Source organism: Sitophilus oryzae, unplaced genomic scaffold (assembly GCF_002938485.1).
Source record: "Sitophilus oryzae breed Bouriz unplaced genomic scaffold, Soryzae_2.0 scaffold_1063_pilon_pilon, whole genome shotgun sequence".
NCBI lineage: Eukaryota > Metazoa > Arthropoda > Insecta > Coleoptera > Curculionidae > Sitophilus > Sitophilus oryzae.
In genome coordinates, this window is record NW_022145686.1 from 638339 (window position 1) to 664370 (window position 26032).

Sequence of the window (26032 nt, forward strand, 5' to 3'; positions counted from 1 at the left end):
TAAAAATAGACTGTAATTTCTTTGTTTAACATTAATATTTTGTTACATTTACCATATCCAAAAATAGTAAATTTGTTGCAAGTTTTATAGAAAGAATATTATATTATATATTATAATATACTGCAGGAATAACAACAACTTTAATATAAATCACAGCAACTGGAAAATATTTATGTTTAAGAAAAAGAACGGATATTCTTTGAAATAATACACTAAGTAACGTATATACCAGTGGCGTGCGGTCCATGGAAACGGGGGAAGCGCCGCTTCCCTAAACTTTTTAAAGATAAAAAAATAAATAGTTAAACGTTAATAATAGATACTGTTATTTTATAACAAAAGATTAATTTAATTTATTAAAATTATTTATTTGAAACCTTACATAAACGTAGTAAATTTAATTAGCCTTTTACTGCATTGATGCGCGCCTGGAAATCGCCGCCGGAAATTTAAGCCGGAAAATCGGGCACAGCTGCTAGCCACGGCAGCGATCTTTATGCCGCTTTCCGCCTTCCGCGACTTTTAATTTATCGGGACGGGTTCACTTGCGATTTTCTAGGTAACTAGTTGAAGCCTGGCGCATCCGCCACGACATGAGAAAAAAAAACTTTTTATTTTTTTTTAATTAAATGAAAAACAAAAAGTCCGGCGACGACAGTTTTTAGAAGAGCCAATTAGCTATCTTTTAATAAAAAAGCAACCTAGAGCAAGTCGTTACTTCAGTAGAGACGACACAGATAAACATTAGGATTTTATATATGTAGATATTGTATTTTTTTCGGATATAACTTAGTGCTTACTATTTGGTTTGTAATGGAGGGTCAAGAAGGACAATTTTCTGCTTCTGCTAGCGTGGACAGTAATTTAGACTGTGTTTGTGTTGTATGTGTGTTATTAAAAAAGGAATTTTCTAGTCAGAACTTCCAAGAAAAAAGTGACATTAGTAGAGGAGAAGCTACAAATATGGGCTAGGCATGTAATATGGGCTACACTGTCATTTTTGATATAAGTGGAGGCATCTAACGGTAAACGTGCCAACTATTTATGTTTCAATGGAAGATACCGATTATTGAATACTGTAATTCGCTTCCCGCGTGTGGAACTCTGGCAGGGTTATTTTGACATTTTGCCATGTTCGGAGATTTAAGAGTGTTGATTGTGAAGCGTTATAAATCCGCACTTTTAGTGGTTCACTTATTTTTTATTGATCCAGATTTGACGTAAGGTTCGTATTTTTAGATTAACACTTTCAAATTATGGAATCTTAAAATATAAAATATTTATGAGACAATTAATTTTTGTGAGGTTATTTTTTAATATGGGCTACCTTTCCGCTTCTAATATGGGCTAACCCATATTTGAAGCAGTATTGAAAACTGATGTCTTGTTTCAGAATGCCACGCAAAACAGCTGTAGTATCACCAGGTTCAAATCCAAAAAAGAGAAAAACATGGGATGCAGAGAATATGAAGAGGGCTGTTCGTGCAGTAAGAGAGAAAGCTATGGGTACTCTAAAAGCAGCCAAAACATTTGGGGTCCCAAGAACTACAGTGTAACGATTAGCAAAAATGGAACATCTTAGTGTGGACGAGGTTGTTAAAATCAAGCTTGGTCGAGGAACAATCCTAAACACAGATTTGGAAAATAATTTAGTTCAGTATATTCTTGAAATGGAAGCCAAATTTTACGGTCTGACACGCAAAGATATCCAGCGTATGGCATTTTGCCTAGCAGAACAAAATGGCTTCAAACATCCTTTTGGAATTACGCAGGCGGCAGGAAGAGGCTGGTTGGATCTATTCCTTCAAAGACATAAAAATATTCTATATATATCAATTAGAAAGCCAACATCTTTCGCGCGAGCCAGAGGGTTTAATAAACAATCTGTTCACAATTTTTTTACGCTTTTAGAGGAATTGTATGCAAAATATAAATTCCCAGCTAATCGTGTTTTCAATGTGGATGAGACTGGTTTGACTGTTGTGCAGAATAAAATCGCAGAAGTAATTGGCCGTAAGGGTAAAAAACAAATTGCCTCATTAACATCCATGGAGAGGGGCTCTTTAATCACGCTGATAGCCTGCATGAGTGCTGGAGGAGATTTTGTGCCGCCGATGTTGATATTCCCTCGGAAAAACATGAATATTCAACTAATGAAGGGTACTCCACCGGGGTCCATTTCTGCCGGTCATCCTAGTGGGTGGGTTCAAGCTTCATTATTTTCCCAATGGTTTAGACATTTTATAAACACGGTAAAACCATCTCCAACATCACCTATGCTCCTAGTTTTGGATGGACATTATAGCCATACGCGTAATTTGGACGTTGTCAACATGGCAAGAGAGAATAACGTAGTGATAGTCTCGTTACCCCTCCAATCAACCCATAAATTGCAACCACTGGACAAAACTTTTATGGGGGCTTTAAAGACTTACTACAGTGAGGAGATTAGGCAATGGATTCGTCACAACCATCGGGCCTTATCGCAATTTGATATCGGCGAACTTTTGGGAAAGGCCTATCTTCAAACACAGACTGGAGAAATTGCAGTGAAAGGATTCAGTGCAACAGGAATTTTCCCGTTGAACCGAAATATCTTTTCAGACATGGACTTTCTGGCTGCCGAAATTGAAACAGAAAAAGTAAACTGCACTGCTGAAAACGACTTGACTGGCTCGTTGATCCGTTCAGCCGAATTGCCTTTAAACAAACATGATTAACCAGGTACATCTAAATCAGATACACAGCCACCGACCAGAGTCGACGCACAACCTGGGCCATCTGGGATGCAGAAGAAAGTGATATCTCCCTTTAATATTTCACCAGTGCGAATATCTAAGAAGATTAGTTCCAATAAGGGTAGAAAATCTTCAGGGGCGACGATAATTGCCTCTTCTCCTTACAAAAATGAATTGCTAAGCACTGCCGAAAAAATGAAACAAAGTGCTATGGGCGCTAAGAAAAAGTGTTTTTTCTCAGTCAGCCGACAAAATATCTAACAAACGGAAACCAAAAAAAAATATCTGAAAGTGAAGACGAGGAAACAGAGTTTGTGCCAGCGGATGATGACTTAGATTCAGATGATATTCCTGGACAGAAGAAACCAGATGACTTAGATGCTGAGTGCATATTTTGTGAAGGAAATTTTTCAGAAGACCGCAAAGGTGAACTCTGGATTCAATGCTTAATGTGCAACATGTGGGGGCATGTTGACTGTGCGGATGCCGATAAGGACGAATATATTTGTGATTTTTGCCGTACTGTATGAGCTTGTAATTTTTTTGTTACTTTTTGTTTTTTTTTAATTTTCATTAATATAATGCTTAATTAAACGTTACATTTTTTTTTTATTTTTTTTTTCAGAGTAGCCCATAATTGTATCACTTTTATGGTGAATGGTTTTTTGGTATATGAACAAAATTAAAATCTGAGAAAGTATTGAGAATAAAATAGCAAGCAGTTAATATAATGTTAGGTTGGTTTTGTTTGCATAAGAAAGAATAAAAAAGTGCCAGATACATAAAAATTAAGCAAAATATGGTAAAAGAACAAAATGGTAGCCCATATTTGTACCTTCTCCTCTAAGTCTGGTAGGCCAACGGTTCCTATCAATTTAGAGACCAGAGTCACAGCTTAAGTAAAAGAGTAGAGTGGGTGTGCCAGAGTGGAGAAGTCGGTAAAAAAATTCACAAGACGTTTTCATGTTGGGTTTTACGACAAATATGAGTGGTTAACCGGCTGCAATAAATTATCCAAATTATTTTGTTGGCCCTGTTTACTTTTTTAATATAAGTGAGAAAACTAACTGGAACGTAGTCAGGATTACAGATTTAAATAATTTTCACAAAAGTGTAAAAAGGCATGTCAATAGTAAAGGACATTTAACTGCTACTATAAAAGAAAAAACTTTTGGAACAATTCAAATTGAACATAGTTTGGATAATCGTATATAATATGTACATATAAGAAAAAAAGAAAATGTAAAAGTAATGTCTCGAAATAAGTTTTTTTACCGATTCGCTTCCCCGCCTATGATTGTCACCGCACGCCGCTGGTATATACTTTCATAGACAAATTATTAATAAAATTTCTAAACAAAGTTTGACTACAGATACACTAAATATTAATGTCTGATCTTAAAAAAATATATACATTATGCACAATAACGAAAAAAATAAATATACATGAATTAGAATTAAATAAATTGGTTAGGTAAATAATATCTACATATCCATATAACCTTATCTTTTAGTAATTGTAATGTGTATATAATTACTGATTTTTTACTAAGTTTGTAATTTGTTCAATACATTTCGTAGAGTTTTAGTAAAATATTATAAAATAATTAAACGCAACAAAAGAGGCCTTTTATAGTTTATAACCCTGTATGTTTTAATAATGACGATCAAAATTGGAAAATCTTTGTACCTACATATTTTATTTCACAGCTACTATTTCACACATGAAAACCAATTTCGTACCGGAATAAGTTTTTGTTTGAAAAATACACTTCAACCATAGTCGCGATTCAACTACAGTAGTATACTAATAAATAGTTTTACAAATCGTGTTAGCGTATAATCAGCTAATAATCGGATATATGTCCCCATATAAAATTAATACAATAATGACTTCTTATTTTCTGATAAGAATGGTAAGGAAATTGCTAAAACATAGATCTAACATTACAAGAAAATATTTTGGTTCAGTGGAATAAAGATGTGCATTATTCTATTTTTATTTCTTACCACCAAAGCTTCTGAAATAGAGTGCATTTTTATTTTATTGAGAAAATAGGTCTTAACTTTCCTTTAGCTGAAATCTGTTATATAAAAAATGACTTTATATATGCGTTCTAGAAGGCGTTAGGAGTACAAATATACAAAAAATTTCCTGCGGAAATGCGTCATTTTCATTTTTCGGACTTTTAGTATAGCCGAAATCAGTTACATGAAAAATGAACTTATATTTGTTTTATACGAGCCTTTACGAGCAAGGCAATACAAAAAAAATCCTGCGGAAATGTGTCAATGTCATTTTGTGCACTTTGTTTTTCATATATTTTGCAGTTTAGAAGCTTACGGAACCCGGGAGCAAATAGGGGTGCTGGGTGGGGTAAAACATCTTTCAGAGTAATAACAATTCTTGTAGAATAGATATATAATATAAGTTCTTGTAAACTATAAGCACCTCGGAATGTTGCTCTTATTCTTGTGTTTTATTAAAGATTTACGTAAATAGGGCTGATTCAAAACAAAAAATCATTGGATCATGCAGTTTTCTTTTATATTTTAATAATAAACTGTGATTTTGCAAAAATATTAGATTGGTTAGCTCTTGGGTTGCTTTGGTTAGCTTTTCTTTGTGGAGGGTGTTAAGCTGTGGTTTTTATATTTTAATAATTAACTGTGATTTTGCAAGAATATTATTTGATTGGTTAGGATTTGGGTTGCTTTGGTTAGCTTTTCTTCGTGGAGGGTGTTAAGCTGTGGTTTTTATATTTTAATAATTAACTGTGATTTTGTAAAAATATTATTAGATTTGTTAAAAATAATTTTTTTGATTTGTTAAAATAATTTTAGATTGGTTAGCATTTTAGACACTTTTAAATGATTTTTTTTCTTTTAAACTGTTCTATAAGCATAGGACTTTCTGTCAAAAAAAAATTGCTAAATTTGTGGGTACTTATACTTTACAAGACCCGATAATACAGGGTGTCCCAGAAATAAGTGCAAATATTTAAACTGGTAGTATAGTTCAACCCCAGAAACATGCCTATGAGGTTTTTTTCGCAAAAAAAAATTTTGAAAATTCGAAATTTTTTGAAAAATTTTTTTGGAAATTTTTTTAGTTTTTAGGTAAAAAACATAATTTCTTGATAATATGGCAACATAGGTATTAGATTAAATTTACAAGAAAAAAAATCCCTCAAAATTTTAGCAAAAAATCATTTTTTTTTGGAAATTTTCAAAGTAAAATAACTCCGTTATTTTGGACTTATTTGAAAAACGATAAAGAGAAATTATGTTTCTTTTATCGAGATCTACCACCCCTTAAAATATTTGCACTTATTTCTGGAACATCCTGTATAATAAGGAACAAATGGAAAATAAAAATCAAGCATTTCCGCAGGAAATTTTTTATTTTTAAATCGCTTGAAAAGCTTTGGTTGCCTTATCGCTCTGCGAATTCCATGTTTTCCAGGCAGACTTTTTTCCTTTGTAAGAAAAGAAAGACACCGTGTCACATGCTGTAAAAGCATGAAACCCAGGAAGAGCGCTAGCCTTGTCGCCAAGAGCATCTAAAGTATGATTTTTTAGGCCAATTGTGTTATTTGTGTATTCTGGAGACCAAGAGATTTAAATTGTAAAAAACGTAAAAAACTATACATAGTACTAGTGCATCAGTATGTTCGCACTGATCGTTGTTCGCCTACCACGTTCTGAGACCCATGCTGCACCGCATCCTTTAAATGTAATATTATTCTGCCATCTGCTTCTTCTTTAGTACTAGATTTTACACCATTAAGGAATGCGTTTGCCTTTGCTGATAAGTAAATTATGTCACGTATATTTGATACATATACTATTTTGCTTTCTACTGCAATAAAAGATTTTGCTAAAAAAATGAAGAGATCAATTTTGTTTAATGGTTTGTTTTAATGTTATGTCCAATTTTTTTTTGTTTTTTTAAGAAATCTGGCCAGTTTGGTGGAAGTCTAGTAAGGCCGGTTACTTGGCGGCGAATTCCATGTCCTCGTTCGTCACGGACACTATTTTTAAGGCTATCAATTACATATTGATCCCAAATAATATCAATGCGCATTGCTCCCAATTTTGCAGCATCTTTTTCAACATAATATTTAAGCTCCAGTTCAAAATATTCTTGAAATGTTTTGCTAAAACGGGGAATGACAAAGTGTACAAGAGCTGCACCACCGTAAACAATGCCATCGCATGATTCTGGATCATTCTGGATCACTTCACTGACCAGTTCTCGGAAGATAAAGGCGGACGCGTTTAGTCTTTAGTTAGTTTAAGTTTTTACGTTGTACAATAAAGTTATGAATAATAATTGAGATATTGTAAAATAATTATTGTGGATTTTTAATAATTGGATTTAATAAAGTCAAGTCGTTGTTGTAATGAGTGTTTTGAATTATTGGGACCCACGGATAGAGTAAATTCGTAACAATACTTAATGTAAAAGGTTTATATTTTATATGAAATTTAATATTTTTTCTTCGGATTTTTTTTGTTTGGGGGACAGGAGGGGAAGGGGGGACGGAACGGGGTCTTCTCACAATTACTTTCTTGGTGCGCTGCTGCTCGTAATAAATTTTGGATTTGAACCAAAACTTATATCTCGCGCGTAGGTGATAGAGAATTATCTCGCAACTACTAATTAATACAGAACTAAATTCCGCCATTTTGAATTTTATTTACTTAGTGTAGTATTAATCCTTTATTTAATTATTATTAGCATTTGAATTCAAAATACGTTTATTAATTTAATCGGTTAAAAAACTTAAAAAAACCAAAAAAAAACAAAAAAAACAGTAATTCTAAAAAACGCCGCCATTTTGAATTTGCCTCCACTTGCAATAAGGTGCTGCGGGTCAAATCGATTGTTTATGTGTATATACCACCTATACCAAGTGGTTTGCTTCTATCATTATTTGAAACGTTTTTCGTGTATTTGGGTTCTACCGCTACGACTAATATTAGTATATGATAAATTAAGTGACACAGAACTAGAACTGGGCGTCGCGTTATGTAATGACAATTTCAAATGTTAATAAAATTGCCGAAAAAATGTTAATGCGTAAAGGAGGTCATAATTAAGTGGTTGTTGGGCGTAATAATATTCAATAACTCGACTTTCCCGGATATTCAACTCTCTCGATTATCACTTTTAAGCTTCTTCATTTATAACTTCACAGCTTCTCATACCGATGAAAAGCAAAATGGATTCAAGCAGTTCGACGAAACAAGTGAGTAAACAAAGTGCCCATTACATAATCAAAAAGTTAAATGGGCATATACTATGAGAGAATAAAATATAATTTGGCAATATTAATGGTATACTCTTTTTAATCAACTAAGTAGTGCTTAAAATTTTTATGAATATCTTCTAAAATTAGAATTATGTAACTTCAAAAAAATTTCGTTATAGCCCAAATAGCCCAAGATATGTCCCCACTAGCAAAACCGGTGTGTAAAACTATGCTTGCTACCGTAGTTGAACTCATCTAAAAAGTTTTATTAGGTTAAACCTTTTAGAATTTTCACAAATTGTACTTCCTAACACTTTTAGAACAATTATATAACTTTTTTTTCGTATACTCGCTATTTATTTATACGAGTGTATTTGTATATACCGATTGTTTACGATATTCTCCGATGGTGGCAGCACCGGCTGAGAATGCACCAAGCCTATATAGAGAATAAGTTAAATATACATGTAATACCCCTCCATTTGAAATGAAATCAGTGGCGGACCTACGGAGGGGGGGGGGGCTTCGGGGGCTCAAGCCACCCTTTGGGTTACCAGACAAATTTATCTGCTACTAAAATTAACAACTACGATGTATACCGATGTAAGATGTAGCTAAAGATTATAATTGTAAAAATTGAAAGTGAGTTAATAAATATTGATATTCGATATAAAAATTATTTATCATTTTTATATCGTATTATTTATCATATTTAATTATGATAAAAACTACATTTATTGTAATTTTTAATAACAGTCGTTCAATTTTTTAAAACCAAATTATAAAAGTAAAAAATAAAACTAATTCTAATCACCCTTTATTAACCACTATTTAAATCTATTAGAATATATTTAAATAGTGCTTATCACTGTCCGCATATTTCGTAAAAGTATTGGTGTGAAAATATCAATAAAATCTGATTCAGATCTATTTTAGAACAACGAGTCACTCTGTATAATCTTCTAGTTCAACCAAGAATTAGAAAACAAGTAATTTTTTTTAATTTAATAATTCTCCTTCTGCTAAAACTTTTAAATATGGTTTTAACTGCCGTATTAACAAACTGATAACACTTTATACACTTATATGGGAACATCTATTTACGAATGAACGCTTACTAAATCACTGTTTAGCCAACTTTTAACACAAAGACTAATACACGTCAATATCAATCTGATATTTTAAAAACCTAATATAAATTACATTAAGCAAAGAAAATAACACCACAGAGCAAATTGGTAGCTATGATAGTTTTTTTTTTCATTTTAGTCCCATCTTAGTAAATTAGTCAGTCCAACATGTAGAATAACCAATAGGCAATATTGAAAATTAAAAAAGTAATGGGGAAAACTATACGAGAATATGTGTCAATAATATTTACGTCCTTAATTTTTGGCATAGATGCTCTCAAAACATTTGCTCCTTTTCTGAGTGCACGAAGAAACCTTGGTTTATTGACTGCATTCCCTGAAAATAGAAAAAACGGATTCCAAATTGTACTACCATCATACGCATTTTATGTTTAAAAAAATAAGTCATTATTACTACATTAATAGTTCTACAAAATCGATCGGGTATTTCGCGTGCAATCTACCGGGTGCGTCTCAAGAGTGGCTCACCCCTATAACTTTTTTATTTTTACAGTTAAAAAAACGAGATTTGGTTTGTTAGTATATGACATAAATTAGGATTGAATTACGTATTCAATTGCTTTCGGTCACTTCCTGTTGCACCGGAAATGACTACAACTTTTGATTTTTAAATGGCATCCTCGGTATTTCTTTACTTTATTCGATAGAAAATAACACTCTCAATAGAATGACATACCATATGTCAACTTTTGACATTTTCGCATATGGTTTATTTGAAACTATAACTTCCGGTTCGTAACGAAAATTTGACTCGAAATACCAAGTGTGTGGTACCAAATTATTCGTAAAAAAATACTTTTTCCAAATATGCTAATGAGCCACTCTCGTTCCATTTGAAAAAAATTGAGATATGATTAAAAATACGGTTTGAGCATTTTCTAACTGGCCAGGACAAGACACTAAAAACATTAGACAATCAAATCTATTTTTTCAAGGCTTCTTGATTAAGAATTAGTGTTTTTAACATAACCATGGATTAATCACTCTAGATTGAATTTTAAAATTCAATTTTGTTTTAAGCGAGAATGTCAAAAGTTGACATATGATATGTCATTCTATTCAGAATGTCATTTTCTTTCGAATAAAGTAAAAAAACCGAGACTGCCATTTAAAAATCAAAAGTTGTGTTGCGTCACTTCCGGTGAAACAGGAAGTGATCAAAAACAATTGAATACGTCAATCAATCCTAATTTATGTCATATACTAACATACTAAATCTCGTATTTTTATCTGAAAAAATAAAAAAGTTATAGGGGTGAGCCACTTTTGAGACACACCCGGTATAGCAATCTATAAAGAAAAAAAACTTACACCAGAAACTAACCAACGCAATCAAAATACACCTACGCCGTATTTTGATCGCTCTTACCGACAGCTCTAAATAAATAAAAAAGTAAAAACAGCTGTAAAAAAATAAGAACAGCTTTAAGAAATAAAAACAGCTTTAAAAACATAAAAAGGGTATCTCTGCCGGGGTTCGATCCACCCCGTTGCTCTCGAAACGGCAGCTTCAACCACGGAGCTACACCAGAGTACAGGCCCCCACAGACGTCGTTCTTTTTCGGCAAGATTACTCGACGTGCAAAACTGGTCGGGTAATCACGAACTTGGTGGCGCCCACATACTATTCAGTATTTTATTCAGGCTTTCTTCAGTATTGTCGTGATTATGGATACAACAGTGGCGTTAGCAATGGTTTTAGCTATAAAAGCTAAATATGCTAAGAAAAAACGCTCATAAGCCTTATTCTTCTTGTCTTTGTCAGCGTATTGACTAGATTTAATTTTCCAAAGACATGGAAAATTTCTGTACATTTCTATAAATTAACTTAATAATTGTTTACTGCATTGCCTCAAATCAGCCATTTTATAACATACATAAATCACGTACAACACTGCCAATTTTTAGAAATATATATCGTGATTACCGGTACGCATACCACACACGGGCCGACTTGCACGATCACGTTCAAAACCGACGAGAAAAATCAGGTCAAGACAGATTATTTGGAACGCCGGCAATCACGACGGTTTTCAGCCACACACCGACTGGATTACCCGAACAGTTTTGCACGTCGAGTAATCCTGCCGAAAAAGAACGACGCCTGTGGGGGCCTTAAGTGGATTACTTGCTCTGGCTACACGCTGCTTTCGAAGCGGGACTATATTGAAGCATTACTTTCTTCTGCCATTCCAATACGCATGCGCCGGAACTGTGGGTTGAGGTTGAAGTGTTGCACGGGACGGCTAGACGCAAATGCAACAAGTCAGTTTTTCAAAGACTTAAGTTTTAAGTCATTTCTAAAATGATCTAAATCTTAAGTCAAATTTAACATAAAGGTCAAATGATTCAAGTCGAGTCATTTTTGTAAAGGCTTAAATCAATATAACGTTATTTAAGACGTTTTTATGACTTAAGTTTATATTTTTGATTTAAATCATGATGATCTGCAAGTTAAGTCCGTAAAATGTCTTAAATCAATGTAATTTCCAATGTCAACACAACCAGATTTCAATTTAAGTATCTTTTTTTAAATGTTAATATTAATTTTCTTGTATTGCCAATTAGGATTTTATTATTAATTACGTATACGAGCCCTAGCAACTAAATGTTCGGACAAACAAAAATTTATTAAAATTTTTTATTTTCATCAACTGAATTATTTACATTTAAGAATACATTAAAAATATATTAAAATCTAACATTTCTAATGAAAACTTAAATAGTTTAGTTTCTTTAAACATTAAAATAAACTGTAAGCCAATAAATAAACAAAAAGATTGCACAATATCGTGACAACTAAATGTTCGCGCGGACACTTTAAAAAATAACTGATCTAATATGGCGTTACATCGGCATGAACTTTTGCAACCACTGCAAGCCTGTTTGGTATTGCTTTTATTAATGATTGACATACGCCAGAGTAAAAATTTTGCCATAATTCACTTAATATCATCGTCAAATGGGCAACGGTTTCTTGGGGATCGTGGCACAATTTTTGTTTTGTTTTATGCCACATGTCCCGATAACATTAAGGTCCTGACTGTGCGAAGGCCATGAGGGGACCTTGATGTTCATGTCCCTAAACCATTTTTTAGTAGTTTTAGCTGTATGGTATGTCCCGCCATTATGTTGAAATATAAAATTATTGTCCGGCTCTTTACAAGAACAATTCGTTACAAGGACCTTTGTCTTTCCCACTTGGCACAAGAATATTTTTCAAAATTTTTTGATTTTTTGACGCATCAATTATGCCTTCTACCACCTCATACTTTTCTGGGCCTATTTTGGACATACTCCTTCAAATCATAATGCCTTTAGGAAATTTCACTGTCCTTTTGAGGCAATCTTTATCAAATAGACACTCTAGCGGTATTAATTATATCGATATTAAGGTGGCTCATGTGCACATGTAATCCGTGCACTTGCCATTTGCGATTGGAATTATTAGCGTCGGATTGGGAAATAATTAAATATTTTACCTTAATGTCATTTTTGTAGTTTGTGACATCAGAAGTTCCAATCCGACGCTGATAATTCTAATCGCAAATTGCAAGTTCAAAGATTACATGTGCACGCATGCATGATCTTTATGAAAGATGGACAGTGGAATTTCCTAAAGACATTATGCTTTTAGAGTTTATGTCCGCAATGGGTCTAGGAAGGTATGAGGTGGTAGCGCACAACTAATGTGTCAAAATATCAAGAAATTTTAAAAAACAGTTTTGTGCCAAGTGCGAGAGACCTTTACCAGGATATAAATTTTATATTTCAACAGGATGGCGGGGCATACCATATGGCTAAAATTACTAAAAAATGGTTTAGGGACATGAACATCAAGGTCCCCTCATGGCCTTCGCACAGTCCGGACCTTAATGTTATCGAGACATGTGGCATAAAACAAAACAAAAATTGTGCCAAGATCCTCAATAAACCGTTGCCCATTTGACGATGATATTAAGTAAATTATGGCAAAATTTTTACTCTGGCGTATGTCAATCATTAATAAAAACAATGCCAAACAGACATGCAGTGGTTGCAAAAGTTATTTTTTAAAGTGTCCGCGAACATTTAGTTGTCACGATATTGTGCAATATTTTTGTTTATTCATTGGCCTACAGTTTATTTTAATGTTTATAGAAACTAAACTATTTAAATACTCATTAGAAATGTTAGATTTTAATATATTTTTAATGTATTTCTTAAATGTAAATAATTCAGTTAATGAAAATAAAGGTTTTTAATAAATTTTTGTTTGTCCGAACATTTAGTTGTTAGGGCTCGTAATATTTCATTAGTAATTTATTATTAAAAACGTATTATTATTAATTTATTATAGGTAGAGATGAGAATAAAACCACTTAAGATAAAACGATTTATTTTCAGAATAAGTAGAATAAACAATAAAAAAAATTAAGGCCTAAAGAACATGACCCTTTTTCTGATTTTTTTTAATTTCTAAAATCAAAATAATTTAAATCTTTAGTCAATTTCCACATAAAGCTTAAATGCTTTAAATCTTAAGTCTTTCACTTAAATAATTTTCAATCAAGTCAGGTCATTTTCACAAAGACATAAATCAGTATAATGTAATTTAAGTCGTTTTTATGACTTTAATCTATATTTTTGATTTAAATCATGATGATCTGCGACTTCAGAGCGAAAACGCACTTACGCATGACGGCCAGGTCATGCGCCAATAGCCGGGCAGCAACCTGGCCGTTAGCTGGTCGGATATATCGAGTACATAGTTTTTTTTTTTTTTTTTTTCTGAGGTGTAAAATACCTTTACGTACGGAGTGTGGGACTCAATCTCTCCTTAAGCTGCCTGGAGGACACTACCCACTAAACGTCATCCCCTCGCTCCTGCCACGTCTACCTGGATCCGCTGGACGCATCTCCTCAAGTAGACGCCGGACTGTTCCTTTTTTGTCATTACCACTCTTCGCTGTATCTTGCCTCTAGTATATTTTGGGCCAGTTTTGAGATGGCTTCAAAGTTTTCTCTTCTTTCTGTTACCGATTTTAAGAAGGTATCTGCGGAGATGTTGCCACCAATCGTCATGCGTGCCTCACATCTTTCCTCTTCCCATCTTGGACAAGCAAACATTGTGTGTTCTGGAGTATCATTGGGTTCAGCACATTATCGGCATTCCGCGACTTCCCTCTTTCCAATTTTACACAGGTAACTCCCAAAATTTCCGTGGCCACTCAATATTTGAGTAAGATAAAAGTTTACCTCTCCATGCTTTCTTTTAATCCACATATTTATATTTGGGATGAGCTTATATGTCCATCTTCCTTTTTGTGATACTTCCCATTCTGCCTGCCACTGCTGCACTGTGCGGTTTCTCTCCATCTCTCTGCTTGCCCTGGTTTGTACTTCACCCTTGAGAAAGAGTCGTTCTCTTTCTCTTGAGAGAAGATGCAAGGGCACCAGACCCGAATACATAGGTGCGTCCAGATGAATGACCAGTTTTAGCAGGGCTGTCAGATTTAACTGTTTTTAACATTTTACGAATTAGAAAATACTGTTTTCAGAAATGTTAAGATACCCGAGTTAACTAAAACGCAAAGTTCCTATCCATGAGTTTATTAAATATTCTAATATTAAATAATGCATTTAAAATATTAATGGTAATTACAGTAGGGTAATTGGTATAGTTTTCACTCATTGTAGAGGAAGAACAAAAAGATGATTAAAAAGGGCAGATCAAAAAGAAACTTTAAATATGCTTTTTTATTTTTTACCATCGAAACTCGAAGGTATAATAACAGGTATTATACCAACCATAAATAGAGCATATCATATAAAAATGTTTTGAATTTTTACTAGAATCGACCCTTGATAAAAAAAGACTAGATTTAAGTTTCCCTTTGATCTAGTCTGAGTCAGTCCCCCCTTAAGAGTGAGTCCCATGGGACCCTCCACTGCGGCCGCGAGGGCCTATCGTGGCTCAGTTTCTACAAACTCTTTAAAAAAGAGCGATAAAGTTCACCCTCCAGTCCCAGCCTTTTAACATAGGCCGTTATGTCCGAAGGTGATATGTCTCTTAGGTCTGATAGGTCTAGCATGGGTATGCCAAACATTTCAAACCTGGTACACATAACATGCTTCATTGTTTCGTCATCCTCCATACAGAGTCGGCATTCGGCGTCTTCCACCAGTCCCATCCTCTGTAGGTGTAAGATCTCTAGGCGTGTACACTGCAGTGAGTGTACGCGCTCCATTCCTACCAGCCTTTAGGAGTTCTCCTGTTCTATGTTCGGATGGCTCTGCTAGGATTTTCTTGGCATGTTCCATTCCGGGACTGTCATTCCAGTCCCGGAACGTCGCACCCCTAACCCATTCGCAGATCCTGTCTCTTGCGAAGTTTTTTGGAACACTAAGTGTCGGTTCTGGGCCCACGAATGGCGAGCCTGCACCAATTTTGGCGAGGGAATCAGCACGTTCGTTTCCCGCTAGGCCGACATGTCCCGGTATCCATATTAGCGACACTTTGTTCCTATTTCCTAATATATTGAGGAGTTTCTTATAATGAAGAATCGTCATAGACGTGCTTTTCGTTGCCTCAAGTGCTTTCAACGCGGCTTAACTATCCGAAAATATGCATATTGTTTTGCCAGTATATTGCCGTTCTACCAGCAGTTGCACACAGGTTTCAATAGCATATAGCTCAGCTTGGAAAATTGTGGTTTGTTTTCAAAGACTGTGATAGATCTGTCTTTGGACTACTGCAGTAAATTCCTGCGCCAGATCCTTTATCGATTTTGGATCCGTCGCGTCCGTGTACCCACACAGTTCCGCATGTAATAAACCGTTTCTCGGCTTATCCCATTCGTCCCTCTTCGGAAACAGGACGTTGTAGATGCGTATCAAGAGTTGGACTGGTGGTGTGGGATCCGAAACCATTCCCAGAATCTCATCCGACTGTAGTTCGTCTACTAGTCGTGTGAACATTTTTTTGTGTGAACATGATGGCGAATCAATTCAGATTTCCTTCGCTTTCTCGTGCCAGATTTAGAAACCTATATGTAGCCCATCTCGCCTCTCTTTCTAAAGTAGAGTTTCCATAACTTTTGATGGCGTGGAATAGAAGGCACCAGTCACCGCTAAGCATGCTTGTCGTTGTAGTTTCGACAATTTATTCTTTGCCGTTGTTTGGTTGGCTTTCTGCCACCAGGCAACTGCACCATACCTGATAATAGGTCTGATGTCTGTCACGTATAGCCAGTACAGATTTTTGGGGTTTAATCCCCAGTTTCTACCACAAATTCGGCGGCATGCCCATAGAGCCAGCCTTTTTTGATGTTTTTTTTTTCAAATGAGAGGTCCAGCTAAGTTTTTTGTCCAGGTTTAATCCTTGATACTTAACCTCCTCCGCAAACGGAATTGTCTCACCAAGAAGAATGGGCGGTTTCAGTTTGTCTATTTTCCTTCTTTTGGTCAATGGTATGATCACGGTTTTCTGTGGGTTTACACTTAATTGTTCCAGTGTGCACCAGCTGTGAATGGCATCTAGGACTTCCTGTATTTTTGAGATGTCCTCCTCTTTATGCCCTTTTACAAGGATTACCAGGTGGTCCGCATATGCTTGTGATTCAACCTCGTATGCATTGATAATCGCCATCAGGTCGTCCGCTAACAGGGTCCACAGAAGAGGAGAGAGAAAACTTCCTTGCGGGCATCCCCTGCCCGGATCAAACCTGACGGACTCACCGCTGAGCGAGGTCGTTGCTATTCGACTTTTGAGCTTTTGTCAATCCATTCAGTTATGGTTCCTCGGACTATAGACTCCTCGGGCTTTTACAGCTCCTAGGAGCGATTGAGGGGTAACATTGTTAAATGCTCCTTCAATGTCTAAGAATATCCCTACCGCAATTTCTTTGCGATCAAAGGTACTCTTAATTTCCCCTGCCAAATTGTTAAGGGCCAGCTCTGTTGATTTTCCCTGTTGATAATCATATTGCCGGACATTCAGGGGATTAGACTTAAGAATCCTCCTCCTAATGTGCCCAACCAATAACTTCTCCAGGGTTTTCAGCAGAAGTGATCTGTTGATTTTTCCTGTTGATAATCATATTGCCGGACATTCAGGGGATTAGACTTAAGAATCCTCCCCCTAAGGTGCCCATCCAAGATCTTCTCCAGGGTTTTCAGCAGAAATGATGTAAGGTCGATATGAGCCAGGTTGTAGGTTTTGTTTCCCCAGCTTCGGTATGTATACCACCTTTGCTCTCATCCGGTCAGCTGGCAGATATGACCATACCAGACCTGCTCTAAAAATCCTTAATAAGCGAGGGACGACAATGTTCTCTGCAATAAGGCCGGAAACACCCCGTCCTCTCCTGGAGAAAATATAAGGGTATAAAATATATGGGGGGGGGATAGTTCTTCATCACCTAGTATCAGACAGCCTGGGAAGTGTTTTGGGCCAAAATCTCTAGCGTCTCTTCCCTGGACTCCGTGAAATTCCAGCAGATGCACGAGTGAGCGGTTGTATCCTACCCAATATGTGCACTTTGGATCCCTATATTGCAGGAGAGTTCTTTCACCTACATTTATTTCAAACTGTATGTGTCTATGATCGGAGCACGATGGCTCAGATGATACCCTCCAGTTGGATATCCTATTGCTCAAATAATTAGAGCTGAACGTAATGTTTAAAACCTCTTTCCTGTTACAGGTAACAAAAATTGGTTAAGGCTCCGAACCTTCAGAGGTAAATTAATTCTTAATTACTTAATAGGTGAAGGGTTAGTAGTTAACAACAATTAACTACCGTGAATGGTTAGTAGTTAATAACAATTAACTACTACAGCCATCCCTGCAGTAGTCAAATTTTAGGTTTTGCTCCCACCATCAAACGGCCTACGCCCCCTTTTTGTGGGAAACTTACATTCGTTCCGCCTGCCTTTCCGGGTGGGTTTGTTCCCACTCGAGTTGCCAGGCTTCCCCGAAGTTCCGGAGGATTTAGCTTTAGGCCTTTTCATAGCCGGGGTTTTCCGTGTGACTGCACTGCCTTTAGCTTTCTCCTCCTGGACGGAATATTTATAATTTATGTTCCTTGTGGCGTCAGTTTTTTCTCGAGAGGCTGTTGGATGATTCCCACCATCTCCCGAGATTAACGCCTTGGTCTGCTCCGTATTGGCCTCGTTCTACTTATCTCTAGGTCGGAAGGTAATCTGCCCGAACCCAAAATAGGCCCTGAATCCGTTGCGGCGAAGGAGCTTCATGGATCTCTCGTCGACCGCAAAGGTCCATATTTGTCGCGGCCCTGCATCACTCTGGTGGAGGATTCTCCACTCCTGAATTAGCAGGCCGAGATTCATTCTTCTAAGTCTGATCAGGGCCACATTCCCGCTGAGCCGTCATCATCGGGAATCATCGGGAATGTAGGCCGTACAGACATGAGGCTTGGGTATATCTCGCCCCCTTACTGCTCTGAGTTCCAAGCCCTGCCACGGCAAAAGGTTGTTGATCATCCTTCCTAACCACGCAGCGCTAGTCTTGTCGGCACAGATCACAAGCAGCCATCCAGGCCGAATCGAGCAGCCTTGGAAGCGTACCTGTAGCTCTTCCTCTGTGATTGCGTCCACGGCCTTCAAAATGGCACGTTTCAGCAACAAGAGTTACTCAGCGGATAGGCTGTTCTCTGGGTGGTTAGGTCGGATTACTCCAACCCTTATTTCCCTAGCAGCCTCCACGTAGCTTTTTGCGCCCTCCCTACGTATGTTATCGAATACATATCTATTAAGAAGTGGTAATGCGTTTTGATCACTATGAAATATCAGTAAGCGTTCAGCGACCCAATGTGAGTACATAATAATTAGTTAAAATCCTCTACTGAGAGGCAGAAGACCTCTACCTAACCTAACCTAACTCACAGTTTTGTATAAAAAATCTTTATTTAAATTTCTACTTAAAAAAAACAACAACAAAAGGCAACATGTTTCGAGAATAACAATGCCATCTTCAGGCCCGGAAGCTAAAATGTTATAAATAAAAAACATACATACTGCCATTACTCGCTGATGAGTATTCGACACACATCAGAAGATCTATTGTGAGCTGCTTCTTCCCACTCATTCTGCATGTTAATTCCCTTTAAGTTTTTGTGGAAAATGTCCTTGTACCTTTTCAGTTGCCCACCCGGCCTCCTCTTACCGTCTACAACCTCACCGTAAAGCAGAGATTTTGGTATGCGGTTTTCTTGCATTCTGCATACGTGACCAGCCCATCTTAAGCGGGATTTTGTAACTATGACTTCAATGACTTGACACTCTTGACTTGTTGTTGTTATGGAGGCTTTTAGACACCGTAAGAAATTTTTGTTGGGTACTCCGAACTTTTTCATAATTGCCCAAAGCGCATCTCTGTTCACAGAGTCGAAGGCTTTTGTTAGATCGATGAATGCAACATAAAGTTTAAACTGCTACTCTTTTACTTTTTCCTGTAATTCGCGGATGGAGAATATGGAATCGACGGTACCGCGGTTGGTACGAAAACCTGTTTGCGATTCTGGAAGATTTTTTTCTATATGGGTGAAGGCGGTTTGACATAATTTTTGCAAGAATTTTTCCTCCGATAGCCAATAGTGAAACTCCCCGGCAATTTCCGCAGTCTGATGCACTTCCTTTGTTCTTAAAATATATTCACTATACTCGCGTTGGGAAAGTCCTGAGATACCTCTCCGTTTTCCCATATGACATCGAAGAGAGCCTTAAGATGACCAATAAGTTCTTCACTTGCACACTTATAGATTTCCGCCGAAATCGCGTCATACCCAAGTAACATTTCAAGTTCCTTTAGGTTATATATTCTCAAGGTTAGTTATATAAAGGTTTAATAAATGTCTCATTGGTATCTTACAGTGTTTTGATTTATATAAGTGTAGCGTTGATTACTTTTCACTAATAGTAACCTCGAAATGTTGTTTATCACTTTCCTTATAAAACTAGAGGTTCTTGTTACTAAAGGTTTCATAATAAGGTTTTATTAAGGTGTTCACATCTATTTTATATAACTTCTGGTATTAAGTGTTATAAAGGTACGCAAGATATACACTATATAATTAAAGGTGTTATTAAGAACCATTATGTAACCAATAATACTACAAGTTATATAATTGTTCCCTCAAATCGTTTTTTTGCACCTTTCAAATGTGTGCATGCTTTATATAACCTGTAGTTACCGAATATCAAACCTAATGACATAACCTCAAATTTTTAATATATTCAAAACAAATAATATATTAGCAAGCAAAGCAATTCGGTATTATAATGAATAATAAAAAAATAAACTGGACAAAACACAAAAATACTCTACGTTCAAAAGAAAGGTTCTTCAAAATTTTTTAAAAAATAGGAATAATCCAAACCTCATTCAAACTACATCTACCAATATTGGAAGCCAACATGCAAATTTACCATCCACAAGCAGAGATCAGGATCAACCTGAGATATTTCCAACAGAAAGTTGCCAAAACGATCAGGAACAAGAAGATGCCTGGTTAAGGCATCCTCTAACATAAGAGAATGAGCTTTGCGCTCTAACATTACACATTCTGCACTTAAAGAGCTTTTTTCTATAGTCAATTCATTCATAACTGTTCTACCAAAGTACCAAATGACCCTAGGACTCTTTTGCAAACTCCTACCACTTTAAATATAGATCAAATTGAACCAAAACAGTATTATTTCAATTTTATGAGGTTATGTTTTGTTTTCTGCCAATTTTCTGTCAAATTGCTGTAATGTCAAACTTCGTTCGCAGGGAGTCGCTACAGTCGACACCACGGGTTACATAAAGGTTTTCTGGGTGACTAAAAGTAGCCATAAACACTCCGGTTTGGTTGTGAGAAGAAGAATGTTAGGGGTGCAAACAGTGCGTAGTACCAAAATAGCATCCACAATATACTTAAATCAGCAAGCTATATACAATAAAACATAAAGATATACATAATATAAAATGCAATTGAATGTAATATACTATAAATGTAAACGTAATATAGTATATGTATTTTTAGAGGAAGAAAGCCTTTATAATTTTTTTAAATTTCAAAAAAGACAACGAAAAAATGTCTATGTCTACTCTAGAACTTAACTCATTAAATGAATTCTGCATTCTAATCAATGGAGAATGATTATTTTATTTCTAAGATAACGTTGAAAACTGGTACAAAACTATATTTTGGCCAGTTGCCAATTATTTCTATGTATTAGAAAAATCGTATGTTCTATTATTTATATTAATAAATTTGACTTTCATTACAAAAATTTTACCATATTTTTTTGTTTATAAAAAAATCTATTAAATAATTCTGCTTTTGGGGGCGTATGTGTTTTTTGGAGGTAAAATTTATTTTCACACAGTAAATTTAATATCGCATATGTATTTAGTACTCTAGCTAGGCACAATAGATTTTATTAAGCCAGTAATTTCTATAAAGTCATTTGCATAACGCAAACGCTTTTGTAGGCTATGAGAGGGATGGCATCATTTTGTCTCTTGTGTCTGGTCTGGATTATCTGCGTAGGACAACTTGGAGCAATAAGATCATATATCTGCTTTTTATGTTAAAAAGAGGCAAATATTAAAGTAGTTAGTCAGAAAGAAACAAGTTTATTTTCAAAAAACTCGCATGCGCTATATGGAGGTAATCTCTGGGAACCTTCTCAACACCATTACATAATTATTATATACCCTTCTTCAGTTTTATAGCGGTAACTCGATACGATATATAAAGGTGTTGAGAAAGTTTTCAGGACTTTGGTTGCACACCTTGAGTGTTGAGGATTACCACAGGAACAGTTATAAAAGGCACCGTTTAGGGCATATAAGTGTTATACATATAATGGTTAACAATAACTCACGACAACCATTCTAGATGCGTTTAGGTTGTATAATATGGTGTTGGTAAGTTTCCTAACACACTTATAAAACAAAAAATGTTTCTTGGGTAGCCAGCTGATTTGTTGTTTTTAAGCTGTTTTATGGAGGTCTTTATTTTCTGTTCTGTTATTGGGATGTCTAATATATCGAGGCTGTTATACTGAGGTATTATGTTTAGTGCTTCTATATTGGGGTTGTTGTCTTAGTTAAGGATATGGCTGTAATGCTTTTTCTAGCGATTTCTGATTTGTTCTTCCTCTTTTAGAAGCTCGCCATTTTGTGCCATGATTGGGCAGCTTACCTTCTTGGTTGGACCGTATACTTCTTTTACAGCCTCGAAGAATTTACGATAATCGTGATTCGTGGCGTACTCTTGAATCTGATTCGCTTTTTTTTACCACCAGTTATCCTTTAGTCGGCGCAGTTCTCTTCGAAGCGTGTTGTTGGCTGCTTTAAAGTTATCTACCAGTCTTGGATTGTGTAGATTTGCAGTGACTGCTTGATGTGCTCTATGCTTTTGTTCCAACAAAGCCTGTATATGCGGTTGATTTTCGTTAAACCAGTCTGGTTGTTTCTTTTTGTTTGACTTCCCCAGTACTGATTCGCTGGTTTTATGAATCGCATCCCTTAATTGTGTCCAGCCTTCCAAGAGTGAGATTGAAGTTATCGGTGGAAGTGATTCTTTGATGGTTTCCCGGAGGGCGTCGCCGGTATTGTTGTTCTCTAGACCCCGCACGTTCAATCTGGTCATGTTGTTTTGCTTTTTTACAGTGTGTACCTTTGGGTTTTAACTGGATTTTCATTTTTGAAATTAAAAGTCGGTGGTCGGTATCTATTCTGGCTTTTGTGAGTCTGACATCTTTTAGATGCATTCACCACGTATTGGTGATGCAAAGATTATACTCTGCGCATGTTGTTAATAAGCGTTCACCATTGTTATTTACGTTTCCTATTCCATGTTTTCCCAATACGTCAGGCCATATTTCTTGTTGTTTACCAACACGGGCATTAAAGTCACCTAGCAAGATGATTCGTTCGTGCTTTGGAATTCGTTGGAGGGCATTTTGTAGAGCTTGGTAAAATTTATCCTTATCCTCAATTTCAGCGTCTAGGGTGGGAGCGTAGGCACTTATGGTGTTGACGTAAGTTTTGTCTGATATGGGATACCTTAGGGTCATAAGACGTTCGGAGACACCAATAGTTACTTCTGTTAATTTGGTGGCGATTTTGTTTTTGATTGCAATGCCTACGCCATGAATTCTCCTGTGTGTTGCGGGGTAACCCTTCCATAAGAAGGTGTAATGCTCCTTAGTGAGACTACCTTCATCCGCAAAGCCGGTTTCGCTAAGAGCGGCAACATCTATATTTAATCGGTGGTGCTCCTGTGAGACCAGTGCTGTTATTCTCTCTGGTCGATCTGAATTTTTCTTGTCCAGTAGAGTGCGGACGTTCCACGCCGCCAACGTGAATCGTTGATGTTTTTTGTTTCTCCAATGATACGCTCGAGTAGGCACACCTCCCGGAGATCCTATTGAGGGGGTATTTTACCTCCGGACGATGATTTTGTCCCACTCGAATGTTCCATCATTGCTGTGTGTAAGTTGCGTAAAAAGGTTTTACTGTGGCGGTTACGCTGCCGCACAGTTTTAGCTGCAACTGTAGCACGGGATGGCTATGGCACAGTGTGGACCGCGACGATAGTTCCCTTGTGCTACGTTCTCGGCCGACTAGGTGTAGTTAAGTACTCCTCTTCCCCAGAAAGATGGTAAGTCTGAGGGTTGTGTAAGGTTATACCGCCTATACTCGGACGTCAGAGCCTCGTTTGTGTGCACCACGTAAAGAGTGCACCACATGAAATAAAAAACAATCAAAGTAAGTCAAACAAACAAAGTCAGGTAACAAAACAATAAAATACTATTAAAGTCATAAAAGTTAAAATTATCTAAATATTTGTACAAAGAAATGTTACAAAATGTCAAGATGAGCTTTTAACAAATAAATTACAATTACCATCGCAGCATTTATCTATCTAAAATTTTCAAATGTCAATGAGGAGTACATAATACTATTTCTAAATGAAGAGGGAAAATTGAGATTTAGGTGAGAGGAGCTAAAATATTTGTTGTAGTATTATCATATTAACTGATTTTTTTTTCTATTTCGGAGTAAATATTTAAATCACAAATCATTTTGAAAAAGACTTTAAGACTTAAGTCATCTTTCGAAAAATGACTTAAAATCAAAGTCATGTTCTCTTCATTAACCCTCATTAACCCTCAAAGTCATTAACCCTCAACTGGCGTGGTGAATTTTTGTAACGTTTATTTTTTCAGTTTAATATACATGATGAAGACATTTTATAAAAAGCTTGTTATTTTAACACTGTATACAATATATTCAAACTTGTGAACAAATAATTTCATTAATTTTCAACAGATTAATAAGAACGGCCACAAAAATAAAGTAAAACGCATTTTTTAGTAATTTTTGACAACAAAAATATAAATTGGCTAAGAAACCGATTGAAATTAAAAACATATTTATTTTATGATTTTACCTATTATTAAAAGTACAAAAAACTGAAATGTGAATCTAGTAATAAACATAAATTATTTTCAACAAAATTGCAAACCTTGAATGTACAAAACTTTTTCAAATACAGTTCATGCTAATATAGGATCTGCATTTGCCGCACATGGATCGTGCACATTTGATTCATGAGATTTTTGTTTTTTGTCATATCTTCATTGACATATGGTTGCCATATACCACATCTCTTTCTTTTCTGGTATTGATTATTTAATTTTCTCTCTTCTATAAGTAAGAGATTCAGAATCGGAGTTATGGTTACTCTTCGGAGAAAAATCAATGTCTCGATAGCAGGCTCGATGGTCTTCATCTCACTTAAGCCTCTTTAAGTTCATCAAACCACTCAATTAATGCTTCCTAAAATTAGCGTCCCAGTGAGGCACACTTTTTAGACTACCCACCATCCTAATAATGAAACATTCTTGGCGTTGTGGTGCCACACAGACCCCAATGAAACTTTAGCCCCCGCTGGTAGGAACAATACTTGATAAAATCAAATGCGCCTTTAACAGTTGCATATTGGTATCCTAACTTAAAGGTAAATGGCGCGGCGAAACTTAATTCTTAAACGTAAACATTTTACAGAGGTTTAAATAGTGCTTGGAGTCTGCTGGACTCTATCACGCCAGTTGAGGGTTAATATGATTTAAATCAAAAAAACCAATAACTATCGCTTACCTCTTAGTTTGAACCCTGGACCACCAATCCTATAATTAGACATGTATGCAGCAGATCTAGTATATCGGAAACTTGGAGGAAAATTTGCTGAGTCTATATCAGAACACGCATACTGAAGCGAAATTTTTCGATTACGAATAGATGGGAGGGGACTCATCCTAATATCTTGTAATTCAATTATTTCATCGTTTCCAGGATTTTTCTTTTCTAAATACATAATAAATTTGTTATTTTACATTATACCAGTTGGTGTTCTATTTCAAAATTACCATTTTTTTTCGTTTCGTTTGGTTTGACCTTCTTACTTTTCTTTTTAGCTCTGGCACCCCAATAAGTATAATTGACGGCGGCATATTCCAGTAAAGCAGCAAATACAAAAACAAAACACATAACCAAGTAAATATCTATTGCCTTAACGTAACTTATTCTTGGCAATGAACTTCTTACTCCTGTGCTGATGGTGGTCATAGTGAGCACAGTCGTAATACCTAAATATAAATATTTTAGTATCAGATCTAAAAAGTAAATTTGAAAGATGGTTCCAGAAGAGGGTAACTAATTAAAGAGATACTACTTATACTAAAATATTGATTAAATGATTTAATTGATTTTCCTTTGTTGGTTTGTAGAAGGATTTATGAGAAAAGTTTAAAAAATATGGGTACAAAAGATATTTGACTATATTTAAAGCATGTTAATTATAAAATGAAATAGTATAAATTAA

At 35.8% G+C, this 26032-nt stretch overlaps 2 protein-coding genes across 2 annotated transcripts in view; one reads left to right on the forward strand and one right to left on the reverse strand.

The window, feature by feature from the left end:
• The first annotated feature begins 1568 nt into the window (after positions 1 to 1568).
• On the forward strand, positions 1569 to 2720 carry LOC115878982 (tigger transposable element-derived protein 1-like). The gene has a single exon (XM_030895596.1). The coding sequence runs from the start codon at positions 1569 to 1571 to the stop codon at positions 2718 to 2720; it is 1152 nt and encodes a 383-aa protein (XP_030751456.1).
• A 6127-nt stretch (positions 2721 to 8847) lies between these two features.
• Positions 8848 to 26032, reverse strand: part of LOC115878989 (gamma-aminobutyric acid receptor subunit beta-like) — a 95508-nt gene continuing 78323 nt past the window's right edge. The window contains exons 6-8 of the mRNA XM_030895608.1: positions 25578 to 25796; positions 25309 to 25515; positions 8848 to 9463 (exon numbers count right to left, since the gene is read on the reverse strand). Of these exons, the coding sequence (XP_030751468.1) occupies positions 9285 to 9463; positions 25309 to 25515; positions 25578 to 25796 (605 nt within the window). The 3' untranslated portion in view covers positions 8848 to 9284. The remainder of the gene's footprint in view (positions 9464 to 25308; positions 25516 to 25577; positions 25797 to 26032) is intronic.